This window comes from Anguilla anguilla, chromosome 9 (assembly GCF_013347855.1).
Source record: "Anguilla anguilla isolate fAngAng1 chromosome 9, fAngAng1.pri, whole genome shotgun sequence".
Classification (NCBI taxonomy): domain Eukaryota; kingdom Metazoa; phylum Chordata; class Actinopteri; order Anguilliformes; family Anguillidae; genus Anguilla; species Anguilla anguilla.
Window position 1 is genome coordinate 2,864,645 of NC_049209.1, and position 25,201 is coordinate 2,889,845.

At 45.3% G+C, this 25,201-nt stretch overlaps 1 protein-coding gene across 2 annotated transcripts in view; it reads left to right on the top strand.

Moving 5' to 3' along the window:
* fstl4 (follistatin-like 4) overlaps positions 1 to 25,201 on the top strand; it is a 152,150-nt gene that overhangs the window by 113,849 nt on the left and 13,100 nt on the right. For both annotated transcript variants that reach the window (XM_035435378.1, XM_035435379.1), the window contains exons 7-9: positions 17,395 to 17,561; positions 20,326 to 20,446; positions 22,168 to 22,329. In XM_035435378.1, the coding sequence (XP_035291269.1) occupies positions 17,395 to 17,561; positions 20,326 to 20,446; positions 22,168 to 22,329 (450 nt within the window). The remainder of the gene's footprint in view (positions 1 to 17,394; positions 17,562 to 20,325; positions 20,447 to 22,167; positions 22,330 to 25,201) is intronic.

Consider the following 25,201-nt stretch of genomic DNA (forward strand, 5'->3'; position numbering starts at 1 on the left):
AATGAAACTGACGGAACAACAGGAGATGAGTACAATGTGCGCTGGAACTAAAGAAATAGACAATGTGTTTATACACGCAGGCTGAATGATAAATCAAATTCATATTGATATTGAGATTTGGACATGTTTTATTTTACATTAATAAAAAAAAATGTCCAATATTTAGACTTTCATTTTGTACATTTAATCATCAGGGAGAGGAATATAGAGAGATGAATGTAACTGGCTGGTAATGGAAGCTGTGCATGCACTGTGGATTCTGACCAATCAGAAATAGCCTTCTTGGCTAGGAGGCTAGGCTGTCCAATCAAGGGTACAAGAACACTTGAAATATGGCCACATGGGTAGGATACGTTTTTCCTACCATGTAACATTATGTGCGTATGCTGCTTACAATCATACATATACCTGTGTAATTACATTGTAAGTACCTCGTAATTACATGAGTATATCTATAACGTGAAGTTACACGTAAAAACGCAGCAGACACAAAAGTGAATATGGATATAACTGTATACTTATTATCTCACTAAATATTAAATTGTGGGGTCTTTTTTTTTCTTCTTTTTATATTATTTCCTCTTAATTTTCCTCCAGGCAGAATTCTGTACCGCCCTTGGGGACTTATTAAGTACCAAACCATCTTTCTTCCCCCCTCAGGGTATGAACGAGTCGTGCTTTTATGAAAACAGTGCTCTAAAATAAGCTCATCTCTCATCCTCTTTCTCAAGCTCTTGTCCTCTTATTTGAGGAGGGAAAATGGACTAAATGACAGGATATATTCAAAACGGCATTGGAATGGATCCTGTCACTTTCCTTGTTGAAAAATAACGTTGAACAGTAGACTATTCCCAACTATCACCCATTTAAAAAAAAATCAATGGCAGTGCTCATTTTTAATTGAATTCTCTGTGTGTTCCGCTGAAGAAGATATTTCAGAGATTACTCCTTGTTTGATAAAAACAGACCGATTCTCTTTTGCAATACTCCCTTATCTTTTAGGTTGTTTGTTGTCAAAGGCATCAAAAAATCAAAAGGACACTCAAAAGCATGCGTTATGAACACACGTTTGAAATGTGCCTGAGTGAAATGTCTTGGCTGAGTTCTGGCTCAGGTATGTTGATAATATATTTTATACCTATGAATTCTGTAGAACCCAATTGTGCAAGCCCTCTATGCATTTAATGGTAGTTTTTGAAAGAAAGTTTCTTATTTTACCTCAATACTTTTTGATGACAAAACATGGTGCAGTGAAAATATTTTCAAACGTACAATTTGTTTTATTTTTATGGAATGTACCTTGCAGGTTTCCACATGGTAGAATATGTGCGCTCTTGAGGTTAAGATCAGAGCCCCGTGTCCCCTCTTAAGAAGATACTCACTAATTGTAATAGTAATGCGAGTAGTAATGGAAACAGAGAGTGGCAGTATGGAGCTGCTAGCAGAGGCTAAACGGCTCTGCTGAGGTTGCAGTGGAGTGCTGTCACTGTACCATTGAGCCCGGTATTTAGACTGAATTATCTATACCCGCTTATCCTGGGCAGGGTCACGGGGGGTGCTGGAGCCTATCCCAGCATGCTTTGGGCGAGAGGCGAAGGAGTGTATGTAAAAAAAAAAATTTAAAAAAATGACGATAGTAAGCGGTGTAGGATGCACTTTAGCATCTACTAAATGCCTGCATTGGCCAGTAAGCAATTATAGCCGATTTCACACAGCCAGCTTCATGCTGCCCAATATGCAGTTTTTTGTTTATCCAATACAGCGTGAAGGATGTATGTAAATAAGATATGTATAAGAATATATATGGTTGGGAACCCCCCCCCCCCCTCTCTCTCTCTGCAGGTTGAGCAAACACAAAGGTGGGCCTCTAGCTTCTTAGAAAATAAAATCGCCGTGAATTCTCGACTCCATAAGCGCATGAATGTATGGATGACCCCCCACCCCCAAAAAAAAATCTGCTCTCCATAATTCAGTATTAAGAATCGAATAAGGACACTAAACCGTTCAAGGGTATAAAAAAAATATTCAGCCTGAAATTATACATTTCTATTGAAAATCCCATTTCTTCATACAGATGCAGCTTTCAAACCCTCAGCATTCGATTCTCTGCATGTAATATTCATGCAATATTCAGTCATAGGAAGATGCGCATACCTTAGAATGTGAAACATTTATTTTTCCTTAGAAATCTTCTTTGCCTGGAATCCAGGAAGAAGTGGTCTAATCTATTCTCTTCTGTTGTATTATTCTCCTGAGCAGGGTGTGACTGCAATCAAACTGACTATTCATTCTAGTTGCCGTGAGGATGGAATAATATCCAATAATTAGGCCCATTTGTGATGCTTCATTTAATGGCTTTTTTTAACCAGTAAAACAAAAGAAGAGCAATGTGCAGTACGATATTTTAAACACTTGATTGGTGCAAAAACAAATGCCTTGACCAATCATTGGTCGTGTTATTGGTTTTGCATGCGCTGAAAGGTTTTGCATGTGCTAAAGCTCTTAATAAACCATTCAAGTATTTTAAACATCATTATTTGATCATATTGCATGATTTATTTCAATTACGAAGGGGTATACACATGAATTCTGAAAGGTACTTGCTTTATTTATTTTTTAAATTTCTTTTCAGTGCTTGATTGCTAATTTGTTCCGGGCAGAATACCTCAGGACCCCTTCCACATGGTTTAGGGCTGTCCAGTGATATGCCTGTTTTTTTGTCTCCATCGCCCTCCTTGGAGTCTTTATGCAAACCAGGTAGACAGCTTGTACCGCTGGGCACCCCGAGCTGTCTAAAATGGCACCTGCATATTTGCTATGCAACTTTCATTTGCACCTTACCTGGTGTGATATGATTCACGTGATGACTGTGATGTTGTGAGCGTGCATCCAGCATGTTTTGAAATCATAAATACAAATTGTGCGTCAATTAGCAAACACTAGAGGAAAAAAAACCCACAACAAAAGAGAAATACTCCACTGAAATACAAATTTCGGAATCGTTTGTAACTTTGAGAGTGCAGTGAAAATACCCTAAATGTTATCTATCTGTCTGTCTGTCTGTCCACACACACACACACACACACACAGGCATTCGCTCATACACACAGACCCACATGCACACACACACATACACAATCACACTCACACACACACACACACTCACACTCTCACACACACACACACACACACATCTGTACCTAGTTATCAGTTTTGCCATTACCCCCATCTCTCACAGATCAGATACAACCGCTGCGCAAGCACCATGTATGCAGTCCGCTATCAAGCCATCTCCCTATCCCCCAAATGACTAGCACTTTCTTCTGATGTGTCAGCTGCAAGTGCAGACGCTAATATATGACTTCTATAAACACATGAGAGAGACTTGTCAGCGTTTAGACTCTTCACCGTCGAAACCTCCGCTTTAGGGTGTCAGTCCAGCCGCTCAGATCTCGCCGAAACCGACACAGGGAAAAAAAAAAAAAGGAGGGAAGTGGGAAGTGCGGATTAAGCTGACGGACGTGGGCGGGTTTTACAGCCCCTAACGGACGGCTGCAGGTGTAATAAACACCCGTTCCCGTCGGCTCGCGGAGTAAAATACACGCTTTTCACGGGCGCTAATTCCCTTTCACACCGGGAGCCTCTCAGCGCTTTTAACGCCCGCTTCGCCTCTTATTTATCATGTCGTTAACGCGTTTGGTTTAAATTTTTTTTAGCCACAAAATGTCGGCATTAGTGACACGGGCGAAAAATAGCAGACGCTTAAACGTTTACAACCGATGCTGCTCTGCGAGTGGACTGAACGGTCCCACTAGTGTTACATTATACTATGTTACAGGCATTTAGCATTCAGCCGACGCTTATCCCGAGCGACTTATACAGCATTTGACACAGCATTTATATTGTATCCAATTATACAGCTGAATATATACTGAAGCAATGCTGGTTAAGTTCCTTGCAACAGCAGTGTCCTTCTGGGTAATTGAACCTGTGACCTTTAGGTTACAAGACCAGCTCCTTACCTATTATACTACAGTGTCACCCAGTATTAACCAGTAGCCGTGGTCCTCCGACACGCCCCCCATAGCTCAGGAGGTAAGACCGATTGTCCGGCAGTCGGAGGGTTGCCGGTTCAAACCCCGCCCTGGGAGTGTCGAAGTGTCCTTGAGCAAGACACCTAACCCCTAACCCCTAACTGCTCTGGCGAATGAGAGGCATCAATTGTAACGCGCTTTGGATAAAAGCGCTATATAAATGCAGTCCATTTACCATTTACCTCCGATTGCTCGGATCCTCCCTCACAAACCGAGGCCTGCCGCAGTTTCACGAACACCTGCTGAACGATTTAGCCGTGGTGTGACAGCACGTAGAAAAGGAGAGTGGCTGTATATAACAGGTGACAGCTTCAAAGCTTTCCGTCAAAAGTAATCTAATTCCATTTGAACTGCCTTCCACCAATCACACGAGCTAGTGTGGCAGCCACGGCACCCACTGAGACCTAGACGATTTCTGCCACAAATTAACCAAGTCAATTATACCTGCAGCGTCCTGTTATATCTGTGTGAGAAAAACCTGCCAGTGTGTGTATGGGGGGAATCGGAGGAGAAACAGGTGTTAGATCAGACTGCTTATTGAAAAGTTACAGGCTGTTCTGGGAGCGCGACGTGTGTTACTTGGTAAATGGTAAATGTACTGCATTTATATAGCGCTTTTATCCAAAGCGCTTTTACAATTGATGCCTCTCATTCGCCAGAGCAGTTAGGGGTTAGGGGTTAGGTGTCTTGCTCAAGGACACTTCGACACGCCCAGGGCGGGGTTTGAACCGGCAACCCTCCGACTGCCAGACAATCGGTCTTACCTCCTGAGCTATGTCGCCCCTGTACTTGCTATACTTGCCTCGCTAACGGTTTCCGGTTCGTGCTAGCCGTGCTGAAGTGATGATGATGACTGACTGTCATTAGGGGTGCAGCTGGCACTCTCCTTCTAGAACGACCCCAAACGGCGGTGACCTGCGTGTAATTAACCCTCGCTGGAAACCAGCCCAGGGACAGGGGGCGTGGGGGTTGAGGCCCGTTCATGTTCAGGGGTGACCCCCTGGCTGCTTCGGAGGAGAGAGGAAGTGGTCACGAGGGTACTGGTCACAGGGAGCAGATGTCTGCCACGCTGCGGCAGAACGCTTGTTTCGGACAGCCGGGTGGGGATGGGGGTGGGGGGAGGGGGGGGTGTGTGGGGGGGCTGTGTAGAGGGGGGGGTTTCCGGTGATGTAGGGGGGATGGGAGCCGCAGCAAATCCGCGTTGATGGTGCTTACCTTGTCCGGACCACGCCGATTCTCGCGCCCGTAGATGTTGTGAAGATGAAAGCTGTCGTGGACCCTCCTGAGATGAGAGCTGGGGGGGTTGGGGTTGGGGTGGGGGGGGGGAGGCAGTCAGGTTGGATTCAGGTTAAAAAGCCAGCGGGCTTACAGGTGCTCCTCTCCAGTGTCTGATTCTGCTGCTGCAGTTTGAAGAAAGGATTCTTTTTTTTTCCCATGTTGATTTACCTCACAGAAAAAGCCAGAAAAACACAAAGCTCAGTTCTTTTTTCTTTTTTTCATCGCCATTGCGAGGGCCTCACGTGTCCCTCAAAGAAAAATGTTTATAATTTGATCTTCTCAACCTGTCAGATGTTTATTTTTATTACAAATTTAAGAGCATGAAAATGAATAAACTGTTGTTTTTCTTCCTCATGAGTGTCAATGAAAGACATGCAGTTGTCTTTCAGAACACTGAATACTACTGGATACCGATCGAATTGCAACAGGGGGTGGGACAGTCACCCTTAGCAGAACATTTCTTTGCCCTTGTCTGAGCAACAAATTTCAGCGCATGCAATTTCTTTTTTTATGTTCTCGAGATAAAAAGTTTATATTCGTTCAGCCAAAGTCATTATCTTAACTTTGAACTGCCACCTGGGGCATTGGGGGGAAATTATGCGCTATCTGTAAATCTTATTCTAGTCGACAATCTTGAGTTTATGGCGTGTAATGCTTCTTGCGAGTAAATATCCTGAACTGTACTAAAATGTCTTAATCAGATAACACAGCTCTACGCTACACTCATTATATTGCCAGATATCTAAACATAGCTTGTCTCTGCTGGCTTCACGCACCGGTTCGGATACAAATTTATTGGCTGGTACCGAGCTAAGCTAGCATGGAGCGAAGACGATATAAATTGTAGCGGTCATTTAAAGCTGTCAGTATTTCTGTATTTGTCCAGTCATTGTAACTGCTTCTGCTATAGCCAGTTTTACATCTAAGGCACAAAAATAATTAAAATTGAGGGAATCATTTGGCCTTGAAATTAAGTAGTTGATTCAATGAGGATCAGTATTAACAAACCTCATTAGTTAATATGGTAGCTTTTGTTTTCATCATTAGATGGCATTAATAGGGGATCAACAGAAGTCGATACAGGCCATTTGATGCGCCTTCTCTTATGTTATGTTTTTACAGTACAAATTTGATCATTCATACATGACAAGTATTATTTCATTCTTGCGTTCAAAACACAATGGCTGTGAGGGTGATAATGATGCTTAGCAATGCTACAGACTTCAATAATTTTCTCACATTAGATATTGCTCTTTGTTGTTTTGTTGTTATGAAAAGAATTCCTTTCCACGCTGGGTTCTTTTATAAAGACCAGACTCCAGCTCTGGGGGTTGAAGGAATGGACTGCAGCCAAGGCAAAAGTGTTCTGTTCGCTCGGTTGAATTTTTTTTTGACGGCCGCTTAATTAAAAGATTGATTGCCGTTAACGCTGCGGCGGGGGCGCACGGGGGGGGGGGGCGCACGGGGGGGGGAACCGAATCCCGCTCGTTGGCGCTTAAAGCGACTGCTTGCCCGACCTCTGCGCTTGGCTACGCGAGGCGAGCGCGGCGAGCATATGTGCACACGACAGCGCGTCCTCTCGCCGTATAATAAGGGACGTTTTAAATATGGCTTAAGTCCCCCCCACCCCCCGCTCTTCTCCCTTGTTTCAGTAAACATTTCCTTAACCCTCCAGGCAAGCAATTAATCACGTAATCTGTCCTTCAGCTCCCCTCAGGTTAGCGTTCCCCTTCCGGGACGGACGCGGCTCGCTGAGGACGGAGTGTAGCACAGTGGGTAAGGAACTAGACTTGTAACTGAAAGGTCGCAGGTTCGATTCCCGGGTAGGACACTACAGGTAGGATTCTCCCGCCCCGTTAAAAAGGAGAGTCGAGGTGCTCGCTCCGTTCTTCGTTCGTGAGGTCACGACGCCAACCGCCGTCGCCGCAGCTGCGCCGAAAGGGCTGAAAAGTTTTCCAAGGGCAAAATTCCCAAAATGTAGTGTTTTTGGACCGAAACCAGCAGCCGTGCCGCATACAGTACCGTCACGTTGTCGCAGTGGCGTAGGCTTCGCTTGGACATCAGGGGGTACACATTAAGTGGGGGGGTCTGAGCGTCAAGTCAAACACTTCATTTCCTGCATTCTGGTGAATTATTATGCACCAGTTTGCGCCTTTTCTGTCTTTATTTATAAACGTCCTCTGCTTCTTCCCTGTTTTCATTGGGGGGGGACAAATGCACGTGTTCTAAATATTGAGGGGGACGTATCCCCTGCCTATGCATTAACGGGCTGGGTAGCAATGTAGTATAATGGTTAAGGAACTGGTCTTGTAACCTAAAGGTCACAGGCTCGATTCCCGGGTAGGACACTGCCTTGAGCAAGGTACCTAACTTGCATTGCTTCAGTATATATCCAGCTGTATAAATGGATGCAGTGTAAATGCTATTTTAAAAGTTGTGTAAGTTGCTCTGGATAAGAGCATCTGCTAAATGCCTGTAATGTAATGTTTAGGCCTGAAAACTGAGGACCTCTATACTGCTTACTCACCTGGATGATGAATATCTGCATATGTGTGCTTAATGCCATTAGGCAACAAAGTAAGAGACGAGAACTTTCTAAGAGACGATCATTCTTCTTTGCCATTTTCCTTGTTTCCTATGTCGCCCCTTGTTTAAATGGGGCGACATAGCTCAGGAGGTAAGACCGATTGTCTGGCAGTCGGAGGGTTGCCGGTTCAAACCCCGCTCTGGGCGTGTAGAAGTGTCCTTGACCAAGACACCTAACTGCTCTGGTGAATGAGAGGCATCAATTGTAAAGCGCTTTGGATAAAAGCGCTATATAAATTCGGTCCATTTACCATCAAATTATTTTTATTGATTTTTTAACACTAAGAAGAAAACCCAGCAACCCGTCTAGCCCTCTACCATGTACATTTAATATGGTTCAGTATGTGAATTTGTTATGTTAATACGAATATGATTTAATATGTAAATGTATTAATATGAACATGTTTTTCTGTCTTGAATCGGCATGCATAGACATATTACTAGCATTTATTTGAATATTACCTAAACATGTTATATTCCAGTTTTAAACACGGCTAGTGATTGGATTGCACCAGTCGCTGGTTTTGTTATTAGTTTTGCATGCGCTAACAGTTTTTGCACGAGCTAAAGGTTTTTAGTACATCAGCCCCTACGTCTTCTCCTCTGACGCTATAAAAGCTTTCTTCTGTATGCACCTGTTCAGCAGGAAGAAGCTAAAATGGCCAGAAAATCCTGAACCAGAAATACGCTGAGTAGGCATTACTCACGTAGTCTTAAATACTGCAGCTTTGAAGAGTAATTCGTTTCCTCTGGAAATTGCTCTTTGTTTAACGTGACCGTTCTTTCTTCGTTCCTGGGGAACAGCTGGCATCGGTACCTGGCCACACATGCTTATTACTGGCATGCGTTGCATGACGAATACCAAGCAGCCGTTCTCTGCATTGTGTTGGCAATTTCTGGAATAGAAGAAGAGGACAAGAGGGCAGAATAATTAATATTTTCATACGTGCGAGCATATGGAAAAGATGTCCGGGCGTACACACTGGTTTTTTTGGTTTTTTTATTTATTTATGTGGAGCATGTGATTGCTCCTGGAGGAAAGGGGTTGGTGTGCATTGGCAGGTTGAAGTGTTTTGGTGGATTGATGTGCATTTGAGGGTTGAAGTGCATTTGGGGAGTTGATGTGCATTGACAGGTTGATGCTCATTGTGCCTAATAACTGAAAATCTAGAACTTATTTCACTTTTCTATTTCATTTTCTTTGTCTTTATCATTTTGTCATCAAGCCATATTTACAAAAAATACTTAAAGAGTTGGCTCCCTTTTTATATATCTTTTACATTATTAAGGGAATGGTGGGGATACTGCATCGCTGCATGTGCTGGTGGTCATGTGGTTTATGTCTCCTGTGACTCCTTATGCACTCGCAAGAATAGCCCTGTCAAGTACAGAATTCCAACTCTATAATGTGATGAGAGAGGGGGTCTTTCAAGCAGAAAAATATGAATATACAGTATGTATGGATATAAATCTTTTTTTTTTTTTTTAAAAGAGCCTGATCATTCTGGTCAAAGGTGACGTATGGATTGATTTGATCCGATGTGTCACCTTTAAAAGTTTTTCGTTTTCCGCAGAACAGTCGAAGTCTCCTGACATTTCCCTCTCGCTTTCTCTTTCTCTCTCTCTTTTTTGCCCGAGGTACAGAATTCTAACCAGCCTTTTCTTTCAGCTTGTTAAGCAACCCCCACCACCCCCCAGCCCCCTGCACCCCCAACCCCCCGAACATATTCCTGTGGTCCCCTTTTGTTACAAATAGGCTGATAAGTGCGCTGAAGGAGAGAGAGCCCGGCTCAGATCTACCTGAGGAAGCGATTAAGGGACTGAATTCAGTGTGATTAATGAAAGGGGGGGGGGTGTCGGGGGGGGGGGGGGGGGGGGGGGGCTACTGATTGCTCATCCTCACCTTCCCTCCCTGAATTAACGGCTACTCTGGCTGACTGACGCCTCCAAAAATGTACCTGACGATAATGACCCTACTTTCCACCGATTGTTTTTTCCCCCCCCCCCTCTCTCTCGTTCGCTCTCTCTGTCTCTCTGTCTCTCTCCCTCTCCCTCTCCCCCCCCTCCCTCTCTCTCTCTGTATTGTATTCCGATGGCGCTTTTGAAAAGGCGTTCTTTGATTTATAATCTCAGGTGCAAAGGAAACTGTTTGTCGACTGGTGGCGGTTAGCGTGATCGGAGGAATGGCGGCAGCCCGAGCCAGTAATCACTTCGCTTGAAATAGAGACTGAATTAGAGAGTGCTCCAACTGCCAATTAGCGTGAATCTGTGTTTTAACAAGCTTGCCTGTTTTTAGAAAGTATCACCTTTCAACTGCTGATGTTTTTTTTAATTTTTTTTTTACTTGTAATGTAGAAGCATTTCTTGTGTGCTCGACGTATGATTTGTTCGATTATGGAAAACAAATGTTGTTTAACTTTGTACCAGTAGTTACTTGTTGCAATTTAAATGCCTTTGCAAACCAAGCAGGTGTGACTGGGGTGGCTCGTTCTGTTAAGACACTATTCTTGCGTATGGATAAGCTCCATGGTCTGATATCTATTAAGACGCTGTTCTTGTGTATGGATAAGCTCCAAGGTCTGATATCTAGTAAGACTTTGTTCTTGTGTATGGATAAGCTCCACGGTCTGATATCTATTAAGACGCTGTTCTTGCGTATGGATAAGCTCCATGGTTGGATATCTGTTGAGATGCTGTTCTTGTGTATGGATAAGCTCCAAGGTCTGATATCTATTAAGACGCTGTTCTTGCGTATGGATAAGCTCCATGGTTGGATATCTGTTAATACACTGTTCTTGCGTATGGATAAGCTCCATGGTCGGATATCTGTTAATACACTGTTCTTGTGTATGGATAAGCTGAAAGATCTAAAATGTGTTGAGATGCCATATATATATGGATAAGCTCCTCAGTCTGATATCCGCTAAGGTGCTGGTCGTGTGTGTTGATGGTCTCCATGGTCTGGTATCTGTATCTCTTAAGACGCGTTTTTTGTGTGTATGGCTAAGCTCCATGCTTCTCTGTGCTCTCCTGTACCAACAATGCATGCTGCAGCATGCGTTCCTGGGGGTGGGGGTTGGGGGGGGGCGGGGCGGGGCGGGGCAGGGGCGTGGGCGGGGGGTGGGGGGGGAATTTTTTTTTTTAGAAGGAACTAATACCCTCAAAAAAACTTACCAAAAAATAATAGTGGGTGTATTCAGTCTTGGAGCTTTTGTGTTTGGTGCCCAAGAGGCCCGTTTGTTCATACTGCAGCAGTGATTCTGTGAAGGAAGAGGCGCTGTGAAATACGGTGTGTGACATGCAGCCCGTGGAACGGCGCTAACAGGCTAATTAGACCATCAGAACGAAGTGGCGAGGGCGAGTCTGTGTAGCGCGCTGCCACAGCGGTGTCAGGGTTGGGCTCGACCCCCACCCCCCCCACCCCCACCCCCCCCCCACCCCCAACCCCACCCCCACCCCCACAGCAAGCAGGGCTGTCGCTTTCCAGTCAAATATTAATGCCCGTTTCAGGAACAGAGTTCCCGCGCCCTCCGCTGCCTTTTGTTCATTACATTACATTACATTATTACATTACAGGCATTTAGCAGACGCTCTTATCCAGAGCGACTTACACAACTTTTTACATAGCATTTTACATTGTATCCATTTATACAGCTGGATATATACTGAAGCAGTGCAGGTAAAGTACCTTGCTCAAGGGTACAACGGCAGGGTCCTTACCCGGGAATCGAACCTGCAACCTTTCGGTTACAAGCCCAGTTCCTTACCCACTGTGCTACACTCCGTCCAGTGTTCAGCCCTGTGGAGTGGAAATCAGATCCGCCCGCCGGTTCTTAATAACCGTCTCTGAAGACTTCCTCGTTAGCGTCCGCTACCAGATTAGCATAGTCAGGTCAGTCCAATGAGGCAGCACGCTACCAAAACCTGATAGCAGTTAGCCGCGATCTCTCTGGGAACGTGTATCTAAATCTAACTGATGTGTGTGTCTCAACAAAAATGTTTTCAGTGTTAAAAAGTTAAAAGTTATTGACATAAATGCTGCCAAGGTATACCTAAACACACACATTTTTGAACTTTATTTAAACTTTCAATCCAACATGTTTCACACAAATGAAATTAGCCATCTTCCAGAGTAATGCTACCCATTTTCATACATTTGTACAAGCCACTTTTAGCCCTTTCTTCATCTTCTCATTTCTCATCAAATTTGACTTATTCAGACATTTTGTCACCTCGAAGACACACATCTAAGCGTGCTCGAAACTCCGTAAGGCGAATCCTTCCTATGACGGTTAATCCTTAAAAGTCCTAAAACATTACACGCAGTGACTGTATTAAACACACAACGCATGTTAATGCAGATTTCATAAAATCTTTGAAGTTTGAAGGGGGGGGGGGGGGGGGCAAAAAGGGTTTATGCACAGTAACATTTATGGTGGTAGTATAACTCTTGAGTTGATTTAACGCTTTGGTTATTTCCTTGAGAAACCCTGAGATGGGACAAACTCTCAGTGCCTTACGGGTAAAGACTAGGGTCAGTGCTTGTTTTTATGTCATCGAAAGATCACTGGAGGCAGTTCTTACTAATTATTGTTAAAAAAATAATTGAATGACAGGGATTTCATGTACACGTTAAATTCTCACTTGTACGTTGCATACCTGAATACACAATGGACAGCTCAGCGAGCTTCCGGATCCTCTAATCTCTGGTAAGCCGAGCGTTTATCTCTTTTATTGGAGCCACAATAGCCTCGTCCCCTGGAGGAGGTCTTAGCAATGCTGGAGGCCCCCGAGTCGATTCCAGCCAGAACCCCCCCCCCCTCCCCATCAGGGCCTACTCTGAGTGCGTAGCTTAGCGCCGCAAATCTGTTTGGATGGGGCTACTGCTGCTGCTGCCGCCTGGAGACCTGGGGAAATAATGGAGGGAGGAGGAGAAGAAGAGAGGGTGAGTGAGAGAGAGAGAGAGAGAGAGAGAGAGAGGAGGTAAGCTGGAAGGAAGGGGGGATGAGAGGGAAGGAGGAAGGAAGGGAAGGAGAGAGGGAGAGAGAGGATGAAGGAAGGATGAAAAAAGGGAAGGAGGTAGTAAGGGAGGGAGGGAGAGAGAGAGGGAAGGAGGGGGGGAGTGAGTCAGTAAAAGAGAGAGGGAAGTAGGGAGGGAGGGAGAGAGAGAGAGAGAGGGAGGATGGAGTGAGTGAAAGAGAGAGGGAGGGAGGGAGGGAGAGAGAGGGAGGATGGAGTGAGTGAAAGAGAGGGAAGGAGGGAGGGAGAGAGTGAGTGAGAGAGAGGGAAGGAAGGAGAGAGCGAGAGAGGGGGAGGGAGTGAGTGAGTGAGTGAGAGAGAGAGGGAAGGAAGGAAGGAGGGAGCGAGAGAGAGAGAGTGCAATCCCTGTGGCCCTCCCCACACTTCCAGATCAAGCGCTTCTCTGCCAATCCCTCTAATGCGAAGTGTCAGAGCAGCTGAGCCTCGAACGTGAAAACTTCATCAGGGCCATTAGCATCAGAGAGAGAGAGAGAGAGAGAGAGAGAGAGAGAAGGACTGGGGAGAGAGAGAGCGGGGCAGAGGAGAGAGAGAGCAGGATGAGGGAGAGAGAGAGCAGGGCAGAGGAGAGAGAGAGCGGGATGAGGGAGAGAGAGCGGGGTGGAGGAGAGAGAGAGAGAAGGACTGGGGAGAGAGAGAGCAGGACGGGGGTGGGGGGGTGGGGGGCCCTGAATTTCAGGCAAATTCTCCTCCTGCGCCTCCCTCCTGTCTCTGTGGCCGCCTGTATCCCACCTTTCTCTTATGTATGTTTATTTTAAGTTATTATTTTGTTGTTTGTTGTTGCTTGAGGGGGACGGCTTGTTTAAGCGGTGCGCGGCTGGGTAACGGAGGAAGAGTCGAGGCTCGCGGTCCGCGCCGTGGATCGAAGGCCCGCGTCAGACCACCCCTCCTAGGCCGGCTCGTCCGTCCGTCCGTCCGTGCGTCACCTCCGTCTTTTTTTGGAGGCCGAAGCATAAATATCTCTCTCCGCGGCCATCTCCGTGGGGCTCTGCCGCTTCAAGAAGGAATCGATAGTTTAGGGAAAAAACCCGGGGAAAGTCATTTACACACAACACACACACACACACACACACACACACACACACAAACCCGGCTATTTCTGGAGAAAGCGCGTTAAGTCATTAAGGAGATGCTGTCATGGCGTCTGATCCGGCAGGCCGCGCCGTGTATGCCCAGCGGACGTGTAATTTGTCTGGCAGAGTCGCGCGATCCCTCTTCCCCAACAGGGGGGGGGGGGAACAGCTTGTTTCGCGGGTGAGGGCCAAGCGACGTGAGTCCCGTACGCTCGGCGCAGCGACATCAATCAGCGACGGCACCCTCCGAACGCGGGACGACGAAAAAGGGGGGTTGATCCCGCGTCAGATTTTTCGGACGTGAAATAATGAACGTGATTCTCCGCACAGCGAACGCCGGTTTTACCCCGCGTGGGGGGGGTGAGAGACTGCCGCTGACGCTAAGATTAGAGTTTCCCTGCTGGGCGGGAAAAAAAAAGATGAATTTGAGAAAAAAAAGTGCTGTTGGCCAGAATAAAAATAAGGATGGAAATAGGGGAAGTGTCATAGGCTTGTTAATGTCATGTGACCCGTGGCTGGAGAGAGTGTACAGTATGGGCTGAATAAACCATGCTCACGCATCTATTCCAGCATAGCTCAGGAGGTAAGAGCGGTTGTCTGGCAGTCGGAGGGTTGCAGGTTCGATCCCCCGCCCTGGGCGTGTCAAAGTGTCCCTGAGCGAGACACCTAACCCCTAATTGCTCCCAGCGAGCTGATTGGTACCTTGCGTGCCAGCCTTTCACTGTTGGTGTGGGAGTGTGTGGGTGTGTGGGTGAATGGGTGAATGAGAGGCATCAGTTGTAAAGCGCTTTGGATAAAAGCGCTATATAAATGCAGTCCATTTACCATTTATCATTCCTGAAGAGGAGTTTCTGCAGACAACCACAAGAGGATTTTAGATTTTATATTCAGCACCACACGTAGGTGTCTGTGGATTGAAAACATTTGTGCTAGATTTAAAGAAAAAGAAGAAAACAATACTTCAGGTATACAATATATCTGGTCTTATTGAAGTATTTTTTTATTGAGTATTCTATTTTCAGATCATTTTTTTTTGTTTCTGAAATTCTGTTGAAATCTCAATAACAAATGACAGATTCTCACCATTCGAAAGGGCTACCTTTAAGCAGCATTTTCGGGCCCGTGTGCTTGTGCCGTCCAGGTGTAGAGTTGGGCATATGTTCTCCTGGCCGGCACACATCAAGGTGTTACCTGCAGGCCTTTCATCTTTCCCGCAAGTTTGGCGGGCAGTTCCGCGGTGCGCATTCAGCAGCTTCCAAGAGCTCTGGCTCTGTCGCCGTCACACCTCGCGACGAAACAAAAAAAATATAATAGACGCTACTCCGGAGGGTGTCGGGTCATTGTTGAAGGACAAGTCCTGTTCCCAAAAGCTGATTGGTCAGAGTCAGAAAGACTCTGTACATACGCCCGGGGAGAGGACTGAGGTGTGGAGCTTTATCGCGCGGTCTCTAATGTCTGACTCTCTCAGGAGATGACTGGCGCCAGTGGAGAATCGGGGGGCTTTTTTTGCGTCCGCTCTAAACGGGCGAAGCAGGCGTGCGAACGGAAGCTCGGCTCTAGTGCAAAACACACCCCCCTGGGAGCGCAGGATCGATGCGTTCTACCCCGGAGCAGTCGGCTCCGTTTAGCACTGCCCCGCTCCACCAATTACTGCCCCTCATGAGGGCAGAACAAATACCTGCCCCCCACTGAACGGGAACCTTGTGGATAGCGTGCTAAAGAGACGCCGCGAGGGGGTGAGGGGGTGGGGTGGGGGGGGTATTTGCGTCGGCGCATTATTTGGACTTGTTTAGGGCAAGTGTAGACTCGTTTGTCCAATCACGGAGCACGTGCGGACTTGTTTGACCAATCACGGAGCACGTGCGGACTTGTTTAGCCAATCACGGAGCACGTGCTGACTCGTTTGTCCAATCACGGAGCACGTGCGGACTTGTTTGGCCAATCACGGAGCACGTGCGGACTTGTTTGGCCAATCACGGAGCACGTGCGGACTTGTTTGGCCAATCACGGAGCACGTGCAGCAGAGGTGTGGCGCTGAAGCAAAACATGTATAATAAATGTTATTGACCGTAGTGCTGCTGTCAGTATTGAGTGGTTATTTTCATTAGCTTTAATATAAAGATTTTAAATAGCTTTTTTCCCATGTGAAATGCACTAACAATGTCTTGTTTTTGGCATATTTTTCCCTTGAATTTCTTTTAATGTTCTCAATATTAAGCCCGAGTAAAAAAGTTATGACTGCGCTGTGTATTGATTGACACGAAAATATAACTATTTGTATTAAATATATGAGCCTTTATTCTTTTTTTCTCTGATTTCCCTTGATAGGTCAAAAGAATGTAAATTAGCTTAGTCTAATGCTTTTTATTAAATGTGAATTTGCGTATTGTTTGTGTGTTACATTTATCTTTATGCATTTATTCCTAGTCCAAAGCAACTTACATTGGATAAATCTTTACACACAGTCCATATATACAACTGGATCTTTACTTAAGCAATTCCCAGCTGGTAATTTTTTTTTCTCCAAACAGTTTACATATTTGTAAAGTGTTTATACTTATTATATTACTAATTTATCTGTATTGTATGATAATTGTCAGTGACTAAAATCAAATTGGTGGAAATAATAAAACCTTTTCCTGAAAACACTGTTTAGTACTCTGATGAATGGCCTTACCTCCTGGTCATACACCGTGTGCGTGAAAAATCGAATCGTGCTGTATGAATTATGGGGAACGTTCGATAGCAGAAGGCTATGGTGGGTGGTTTGAATCTGATGGAGATCGCTGTGCATTTAGATTGTATGGCTCACGGAGCGCCAGGACTAGCCACCTCCATCAAATTCCTTTCTGCGTGTGCCCAGAAAACCCGCCTGGTGATCACGCTCCAGCGGCTCTGTCTAAATTTTTTATCGCGTGTTGTGGATCATTATTTATTGAACTACTTATGCGCTTTCTAAAGAGACCCCTACCTATACTGACCCGGGGGTCACTCAGACATATTTTTAGCCTTAATACGAGCCATCTATCTTCTCCTGATCCTTTTCCCCATCTCATATACATAGCCCAGGGGATACTGGCAAACAGTGGAGTTGGTTTTCCTGACAGGTGAAACAAATTGGAAAATTATCCCTGTGAATGTAAATCTCCCTCTGAAGAGGATTTATCTTTAGAAAGACTACGTTTCCCTTCAAATATTTCCCCCCTCTCTCTCTCTCAGAATTGCAAATTTTTTTTATTTTTTTTATTTTTTTTTGCTATGAACTGTGAGAGATGTGTGGCGTGTGGGTCTGTGAGAATTTGACCTTTGTCGCTCCGCTCCCACAGAGGTCATACAGCTCAGCCTTCCGGAAGAGAAGAGGGTGAGCGTCTCCACGGTAACCGTGGGCCTCAGCACGGTGCTGTCCTGCGGTATCCAGGGAACGCTGCGGCCGCCAATCATCTGGAGGCGGAACGGAATTGTGCTCAACTTCCTGGACCTGGAGGACATCAACGTAAGGCTTTATCAGCACCTCGCATTTGTTTATCTTTCTCTTTTTTCCCCCCCACCTCTACCCCCCCCCCCCCAATGGAAATTGGTTTTTTATTCCCTTCCGTGTATTGTGATCGATATTTTGAGATGATGCTTCATTGAAAATTTAATAAGCTTCATATGTTTTTTTGCAAGTGTATATTTTTACTTTTTCCCCTCCCCCGTTGCTAATTCACCATCTGCTTTTATTTTCTTTGATTTGTAGTCATTTGTGATAATTGGCGATAACATGATGATTTTGGGGGCTCAGGAACTGTGCCAGAAGCTCTACTGATTTCAGGAGCGCAGGCACTTTTTTTTTTTTTTAAACCCAAAATAAAACAAAACGACAATAAAAAGCAGAATATATCTCTGAGCGGTGCTGCTGGATTGACGTGGTTAATGAGCGGTACAGTAAACTCGTATTTAACTCACCTGCAGTGCCAGCAGAGTGGGGTCCTGCTCATTGGCCAAATGATTAAAGCTCCCTTAATTGCACCTTAACGAACGGCCTCGTTAATTGGTGTCAACTCGGCCCAGGAAATGACAGCACACAGCGAACAAATAGGTTTATAGGAGTACAAACAGAAGGAAAATCACTCCCGGGAGACGTTAATTTTATTTCCTCGGAAATTTTAATAGCACCGTTTTTCCCGCGCGAGCCGCGTTTAAGCAGAAGGGGTAGACCGGCGTTCTGAATGTTTATTTTCAAAAAACAGTCAGTTTGTCTTATTGAAAACATGCATTTTGGTTGTAATAGAAATTCTGGCCAGTGAGACTACAGAGCTCCTCCTGCACTTTATGTTTCCAGAACGTAAAATTGCAGTGTTCGGAATCATCAGGGCTATTTCGCCGACTGCAATTTTCCCAGAGAACAAGATCGCTCCGCCTAATGCACAACATTTCACACAGTGAATACTCCCCCCCCCCCCCCCCCCCCCCCCAAAAAATAAAAAACTGAGCTGCACTGTTTGTTCCTCCTGGCAGTCAGGAAGAAGGCAGTACTTCAGGGACACCCAACGGAACGCACTTATGGCTCATTACACTCACCTGCCACCGCACTACACTACACTTGTGTATTGTCGACTACACGCGCGACTAAAACAAGAGATTAAAATCTTGAATATCAGGATTACATAATTCATGAGTGATTGAATAATGCATGGCCCCTGGTTTCATATTTTAAAAAAGCTGTATCTGACACTTATTTTAATTTATATGTCAGACGTCCCTTTGACTCGCTCAATTTGAGGCCGCGAGAGAAAAGCGGTTCAGTCGGGATAGCTCACGTATTCAGATTAAATAGTTTAATGAATATGCAATGCAATCATTTTGGTTTGGCGCTGCTTTAGGTCCTCCTTGTGCGCATGACAGCGTACGCTAACGTATCAAACAGAGAGGACGATACATCTGTCCTAACGAACAGGAGAGATGCCAACCGCCCCCCCCCCCCCCCCCAAGTACATAGAAGCTGATCCATAGAGCTAGTGTAAGCTGGGGTGGGGGAGGGTGAGCAGAAATTCTTAGAGCATCAGCAGCATACAAAGAGCAGCACAGGAGAGGGGTTTAAAAAGGTGCCCCATTAGTGATTCGTGCCTGTGATTGGTTGAGTACGAGACCATGCAGTGACGTCTGTACGTCATTGGTTGAGTGCGAGAACAAGTGGTTACTGAGGCCAGCCAATGGTTGGCTGCAGCAGGAGTTTCCTGACAGAACATGCCATGTGCACTTCATGCATGATGCTCATTAAGCTACTCTTCAAACACCTAGGAATTATTGTTCTGCTTAAACCACAACAATTAATATTCTTCATTAGAGATTTTTTTGTTTAGAACCCAGGGCCAGGAACAATTAAAATGTTTTGGGAAAATGCCCTGGACCGCAGCCTTGTAGTTCTAATTTTATTGTAAACAAATACATTTTAATGGCACCCTACTCTTAAACTGTAATAAGTAATTATATTTTTTAGGATATAATTGCTATATCGTAAAATCTAAGTACAGTTTAACAAAATTGTTATTTCTCTTCGCCAGTTCCCGTAGTGTTTTTGAAATGCTCATCTAAATATTTAATATGTTTATGCAGTGTGAATTTATCTTTTTTCATAAATATACAACTGGTATATTGTGACTGTGGAAATTATTTCCTCGCTGGATCTCCTTTAATGTGAAATTTCAATGCGCTTCGTCTGTTACCATGGAGCTAATTCCTCAACTGTCATTCCAGCATCCAGTGGCTCAAAACAAAGCAGGACCCCAGCTCCTGAAACACTGCTGTCCGCCATTCTTTAGACTTTTAGCGCTACTCCCGCGACCCGGCAGGCGATGTGGGCGTGGTCTCTCCCGGAGTTCTAACGGCACAAGAGGTCCTCGTAGCCGAGGCGACTCACGCACACACACACACACACACACACACACACACCTGCCCACGATCCCGCCCCACTCTCTCTCCAAATCTCGTTTTCTCAATCCTTTTTTAAAAAGTGTCGCGGCTTAAAACCCCTCAGGCGAGTTGCGCATTCCTCGAAAAACGAAAAAAAAACAAAACAGCCACTGACTCCGTCAATCAGGCTAAAGCACCTTTTTTATTTTTAACCCTTCCTATTTATCAGACTGTTGTGGGCTCTCGACCCGTCCTGCGGGTTTGCCCGGGAGGGGGGAGTTGGGGGGGGGGGGGTGGAAAACTTACTGATTGACGGGTCTGTGGGACGCCCCCTGCTGTTTTGTCTCCCTTGTTTCTTCGATTAGGACTTCGGTGACGACGGCTCGCTCTACATCACCAAGGTGACGACCATTCACATGGGGAATTACAGCTGCCACGCCTACGGGTACGAAGAGCTCCAGCAAACCCATGTGCTCCAGGTGAATGGTTAGTAATGACATACATGGCATTCCGTGTTGATTTGATGATGTCACTGCGTGCCACTGTGGAATATTTTGCAGGTGTGCATATTTATTCCAGGTGTATGGTTAGTAATGACATACTTGTCATTACGTGATGATTTGATGATGTCACTGCGTGTCACTGTGGAATATTCGGCAGGTTTGCACAGGTGTGCATATTTATTCTAGGTGTATGGTTAGTAATGACATACATGGCATTCTGTGTTGATTTGATGATGTCACTGCGTGTCACTGTGGAATATTATGCAGGTTTGCACAGGTGTGCATATTTATTCCAGGTGTATGGTTAGTAATGACATACATGGCATTCTGTGTTGATTTGATGATGTCACTGCGTGTCACTGGGTCACTGTGGAATATCGCAGTCAGGTTTGCAGCACACTGCAATTTCGCTCGTCTCATCAATATAGCGAAGTCCGGCATCATCCAGTGCATCAATTTCCAACATCAAAAAAATCTATTTTCCTGCTGTATTGTATGATTTCTAGAGCTAATGTATGGTACTGCGCATGAACGCAATGGATAATATTCAATGAGAATTATAATATTTGATGGTGGTGAATCAGTGTAAGTATCTCAGGCAATTCGTTGCGAACCATGCCAAATCCTTCATAATCATCGTGACGTTTCTCTAATATGCGTGTAGTCTGTTCAATTTGACGTACAGTCCGTATAATACCGTCCGTCATACATGCCAACGTTTGATTGGTAAGGCTGGAAACAAATCTTTTTGACTGGGCTGCAGTTATATTCAATTAATTGTTTTTTCCAGACAAGGATGTGGACTGCCTGAAATAGCTAGAGGCACAGAAAACAAAAGGATGTCTTCCAGCGATTAGCAACGCACGCGTGCTTTTTAATAATTTGCGCTGGGCTTCGGCTGTAAAGACGTGCGCCCACAGAACCAGCCTTTCTCCCTCTCGAGCGGTGCACACGTAAACCCGACGGCAGCAATCCAATTTCACAGCTTTGTGTAGATCTCCGACAGATACGTAAATGCTATGGGAAAGCTGAAAAATTACTTCCAATTAACCGGGACGATAGGGTGTGATTGCTGCCTTTCGTTAGCCCCGATCTGCGCTAACCGAAAAATGACACGGCAGTGATGAATAGACGGTGAGGATCTGTGTGAGGGAAACGGTTTCAGTGGCGGTAATCCGATTGTCTTGTAAAACTTCCGCAGACCGTAAGATTTTAACTTACAGTGAACGTGCATTTACCAGTAAATAACCGATCTGTGTTGCAGCACAAAGTTCTCCATCAGTAGATTAGAGGACTGGGTCCTGTCTTTGCGTTCATTTCTGAATCGATCTTTCCCACTCTGCTGATCCGTTGTTGAACTCAGTGTTCACTCAGTGGCATAAATCGGATATTGTCATAATAACGGACACTCTGTAAATCAGGGGTGTTCAATCTTATCCGAAAAGGGCCGGTGTTGGTACAGGTTTTCGTTTTAGACCATCACTAAGAGACCTGATTCTACTTATCGAGGTCTTGACCGAAGGCCATGATTAGTTAATCAGTTGAATCAGGTGTCGTAGTGCTGGGATAAAACAAAAACCTGCACCCACTCCGGCCCTTTTAGGATAGGAGCAGACACCCCTGCTGTAAATAGAAGTGCATTATTACCTGGTGAGTCCAGTGGCTGTCTAACCCACCCCCCCCCTCCCCACTCTGCGCCCCCAGTACCCCCAGTGATCCTGGTGTACCCCGAGACTCAGGCGCAGGAGCCCGGAGTAGCCGCCAGCCTGCACTGCTACGCCGACGGCATCCCCAGTCCCAGAATCCTCTGGCTGAAGAACGGCATGGACCTGCAGCCCAGAGGATCCAAGCAGCTCAGTCTGAGAGGTGAGACAGGCTGCTGTGTGTATAATCAGCTCTGAGAGGTGAGACAGGCTCCTGTGTGTATAATCAGCTCTGAGAGGTGAGACAGGCTGCTGTGTGTATAATCAGCTCTGAGAGGTGAGACAGGCTGCTGTGTGTATAATCAGCTCTGAGAGGTGAGACAGGCTGCTGTGTGTATAATCAGCTCTGAGAGACAGGCTGCTGTGTGTATAATCAGCTCTGAGAGACAGGCTGCTGTGTGTATAATCAGCTCTGAGAGGTGAGACAGGCTCCTGTGTGTATAATCAGCTCTGAGAGGTGAGACAGGCTGCTGTGTGTATAATCAGCTCTGAGAGGTGAGACAGGCTCCTGTGTGTATAATCAGCTCTGAGAGGTGAGACAGGCTGCTGTGTGTATAATCAGCTCTGAGAGGTGAGACAGGCTCCTGTGTGTATAATCAGTTCTGAGAGACAGGCTGCTGTGTGTATAATCAGCTCTGAGAGGTGAGACAGGCTCCTGTGTGTATAATCAGCTCTGAGAGGTGAGACAGGTTTCCAGGTGAGATTCCCTCAGGAAGGTGCTGTGAATGCCTCATTTTGGGAATCTTAATATTGTGGTTATGATTTGCCTCAGTATTGAATCTGGCCAATGGTGACCCAGCTATTTAGAAGACTATTAAACATGCCCCCCCCCCCCCCAAAAAAAGTATCAGCTGGAAGTTGCATATACTGCAACCAGCCATGTGATGATCCAAAGCGGGATCTCAGTATAAGAGAGTGTATTCTGTAGCCCGTTTATGGCGTCACCCTCATTAGGAGACAGTTTATTGGCTACGTGTGGCTCATTACCTGCAGTAATGGGCTGTTATGAGCCTCAGAAGTCCTGCTGGGGGAGGATCAGCGGAGTTCCTGTTGAGTGCTGCGTGTAAAAAGGTCTCGCAATCGAGTCCAAATGATTTTTAAAATTTCTATTTGCTGAAAGGGGGGGAGGGGGGAGGGGGGCAAGTACCGGGGGTGGGGGGTGTGGGGAGGGTTGGGGGTGCTCGAAAGGCCCCCTCCACCATCTACGTGGCGTCTGATAATTTTCCCATGGCTCATTATGTCTGATCTTTACACTGAAGGGCTGAAGGTAGGGAAAGTTGTGCTTCGCATCATTGCAACACATGCAACACAAATAAATACATTATTATTATTATAATTATTATTAGTATTAGTATTATTATTATAAAAACTGTGATAATTCCCTGACCTAACAGACCGTAGTCTTTCATCGCTCTATTAATTTTTCCGAAAGCAGCAGTTGGAGCGTGCGAAACCTGCTGATTACCGCGCATTAAGACAAACTAGCGCTTCACTTTTAGCTACAGTTTACTGTCCCGCGTGGGCAGGCCGCGATGCGATGCAGCGGGCGGTGGATACGCGCCGCGTCTGGGGGTGTTTAATTAGAGCTGTTTTTCTGCCAGGATTGCACTAACTGTAACGTGACACTATTTATTTCCTTCTCTCCGAGGATGGGGCGTCGTACGCGTGTGACAAAAAAGCTGCCCTGGATGTGCGTGTATGTATCAGGCGTTACGGCAGTGGCTGTTCTACTCTCTTTCCCAGGAGCTACAGAACGATCAGCGCTAGTTTCATGTGGCTTCCTTTGGTATCGTTCATTCATATTTCACGAGAGTTTAAAAAATAAATAAATAAATACTTTAACATCCAGGCGCTCGTTTTTATTTTGCGGATTCGTTTTTTTTTTTCATTAAAGCATCCGAGCTCTGGAGGGGCTGTGAAGCGTTGTGGCTTCCTCGTATCGAACCTCGCTTATATTTGCGTTTCTGAAAACGCAGCGTCTACATACAGTTTACTTCTGAAATCTGCATGTGCAGTGTCTGTTTATTTTGAAAAGGGTGCCTGTGCCTGTGATATTTTGCACGGGTACTGAATTCAAGCAGGACTAAAATTATAAATCTGATTGTTATTCCGATTCAAACTAACACGAGGGGGAAATCTTAGTATTCCTTCGGTGAATAATTATCAGTCATTATAACTGTGCCCTGTTGTTATGCTGTGATTAAAAATAGCATGTACTGTGGTGCATTTAAAAATGCTTTCTATTTATTCTTTTTTTTTTTTTTTGCTTTGCGTACATACAAGGCAGGAAAATGTCCTTAAATATACACAATATTAGACACAATATTAAAGTAAGGCATTTTCCAAACTTCATATGCATGTCACACACTAACTGAAACGGTAAACCTCACAAGATACGCAGTTAAAATGTACAGTGCGAAATCAACACTTACAGAGTACATATAGTCCTACTTATGGTACACTTACAGAGTACATATGGTCCTACTCTGGCCCCTACTGAACTCATGTGCACTCTGTTAGAGCTGAATTAACTCTGTAAAAACACAGTTCACAGTTTGTGTCCATCTCGAAAAAGACTTCTATAACTGACGTCATTTTACCTCTATTTAACAAGGCAGGTTGACTGAGATCCAATTTCTTTGGATAGTGCAAGGAACAGAGTAGCCAATCAGATGTTGGGGTTTTATTAGGTAGCCAATCAGATGTTGGGGTTTTATTAGGTAGCCAGATGTAGGGAGCCATTTAATAGTGTGAATCCGACCATCATATGGGGGGGGGGGGGGTCGGAGGGATCTATTAACAAACATGTTGAACCAGAGCCTCACTTTAATGTCTTACCCAAGAGACATCACCTCCCACGGTAGTGTCCCCATCATGGCACTGGGGCATCAGTATTACACTATGACACCAATAATGCTCTTCATACTCTCTTTTGACACTTATGGTTTTATGTGCAGTGAGAAGTAGTTTCATCAGAGCACAAAGGAAGGCCCAGAAAAGAGAGAAGGAACAGTTGAGTTTAACTCAGGGGAAAG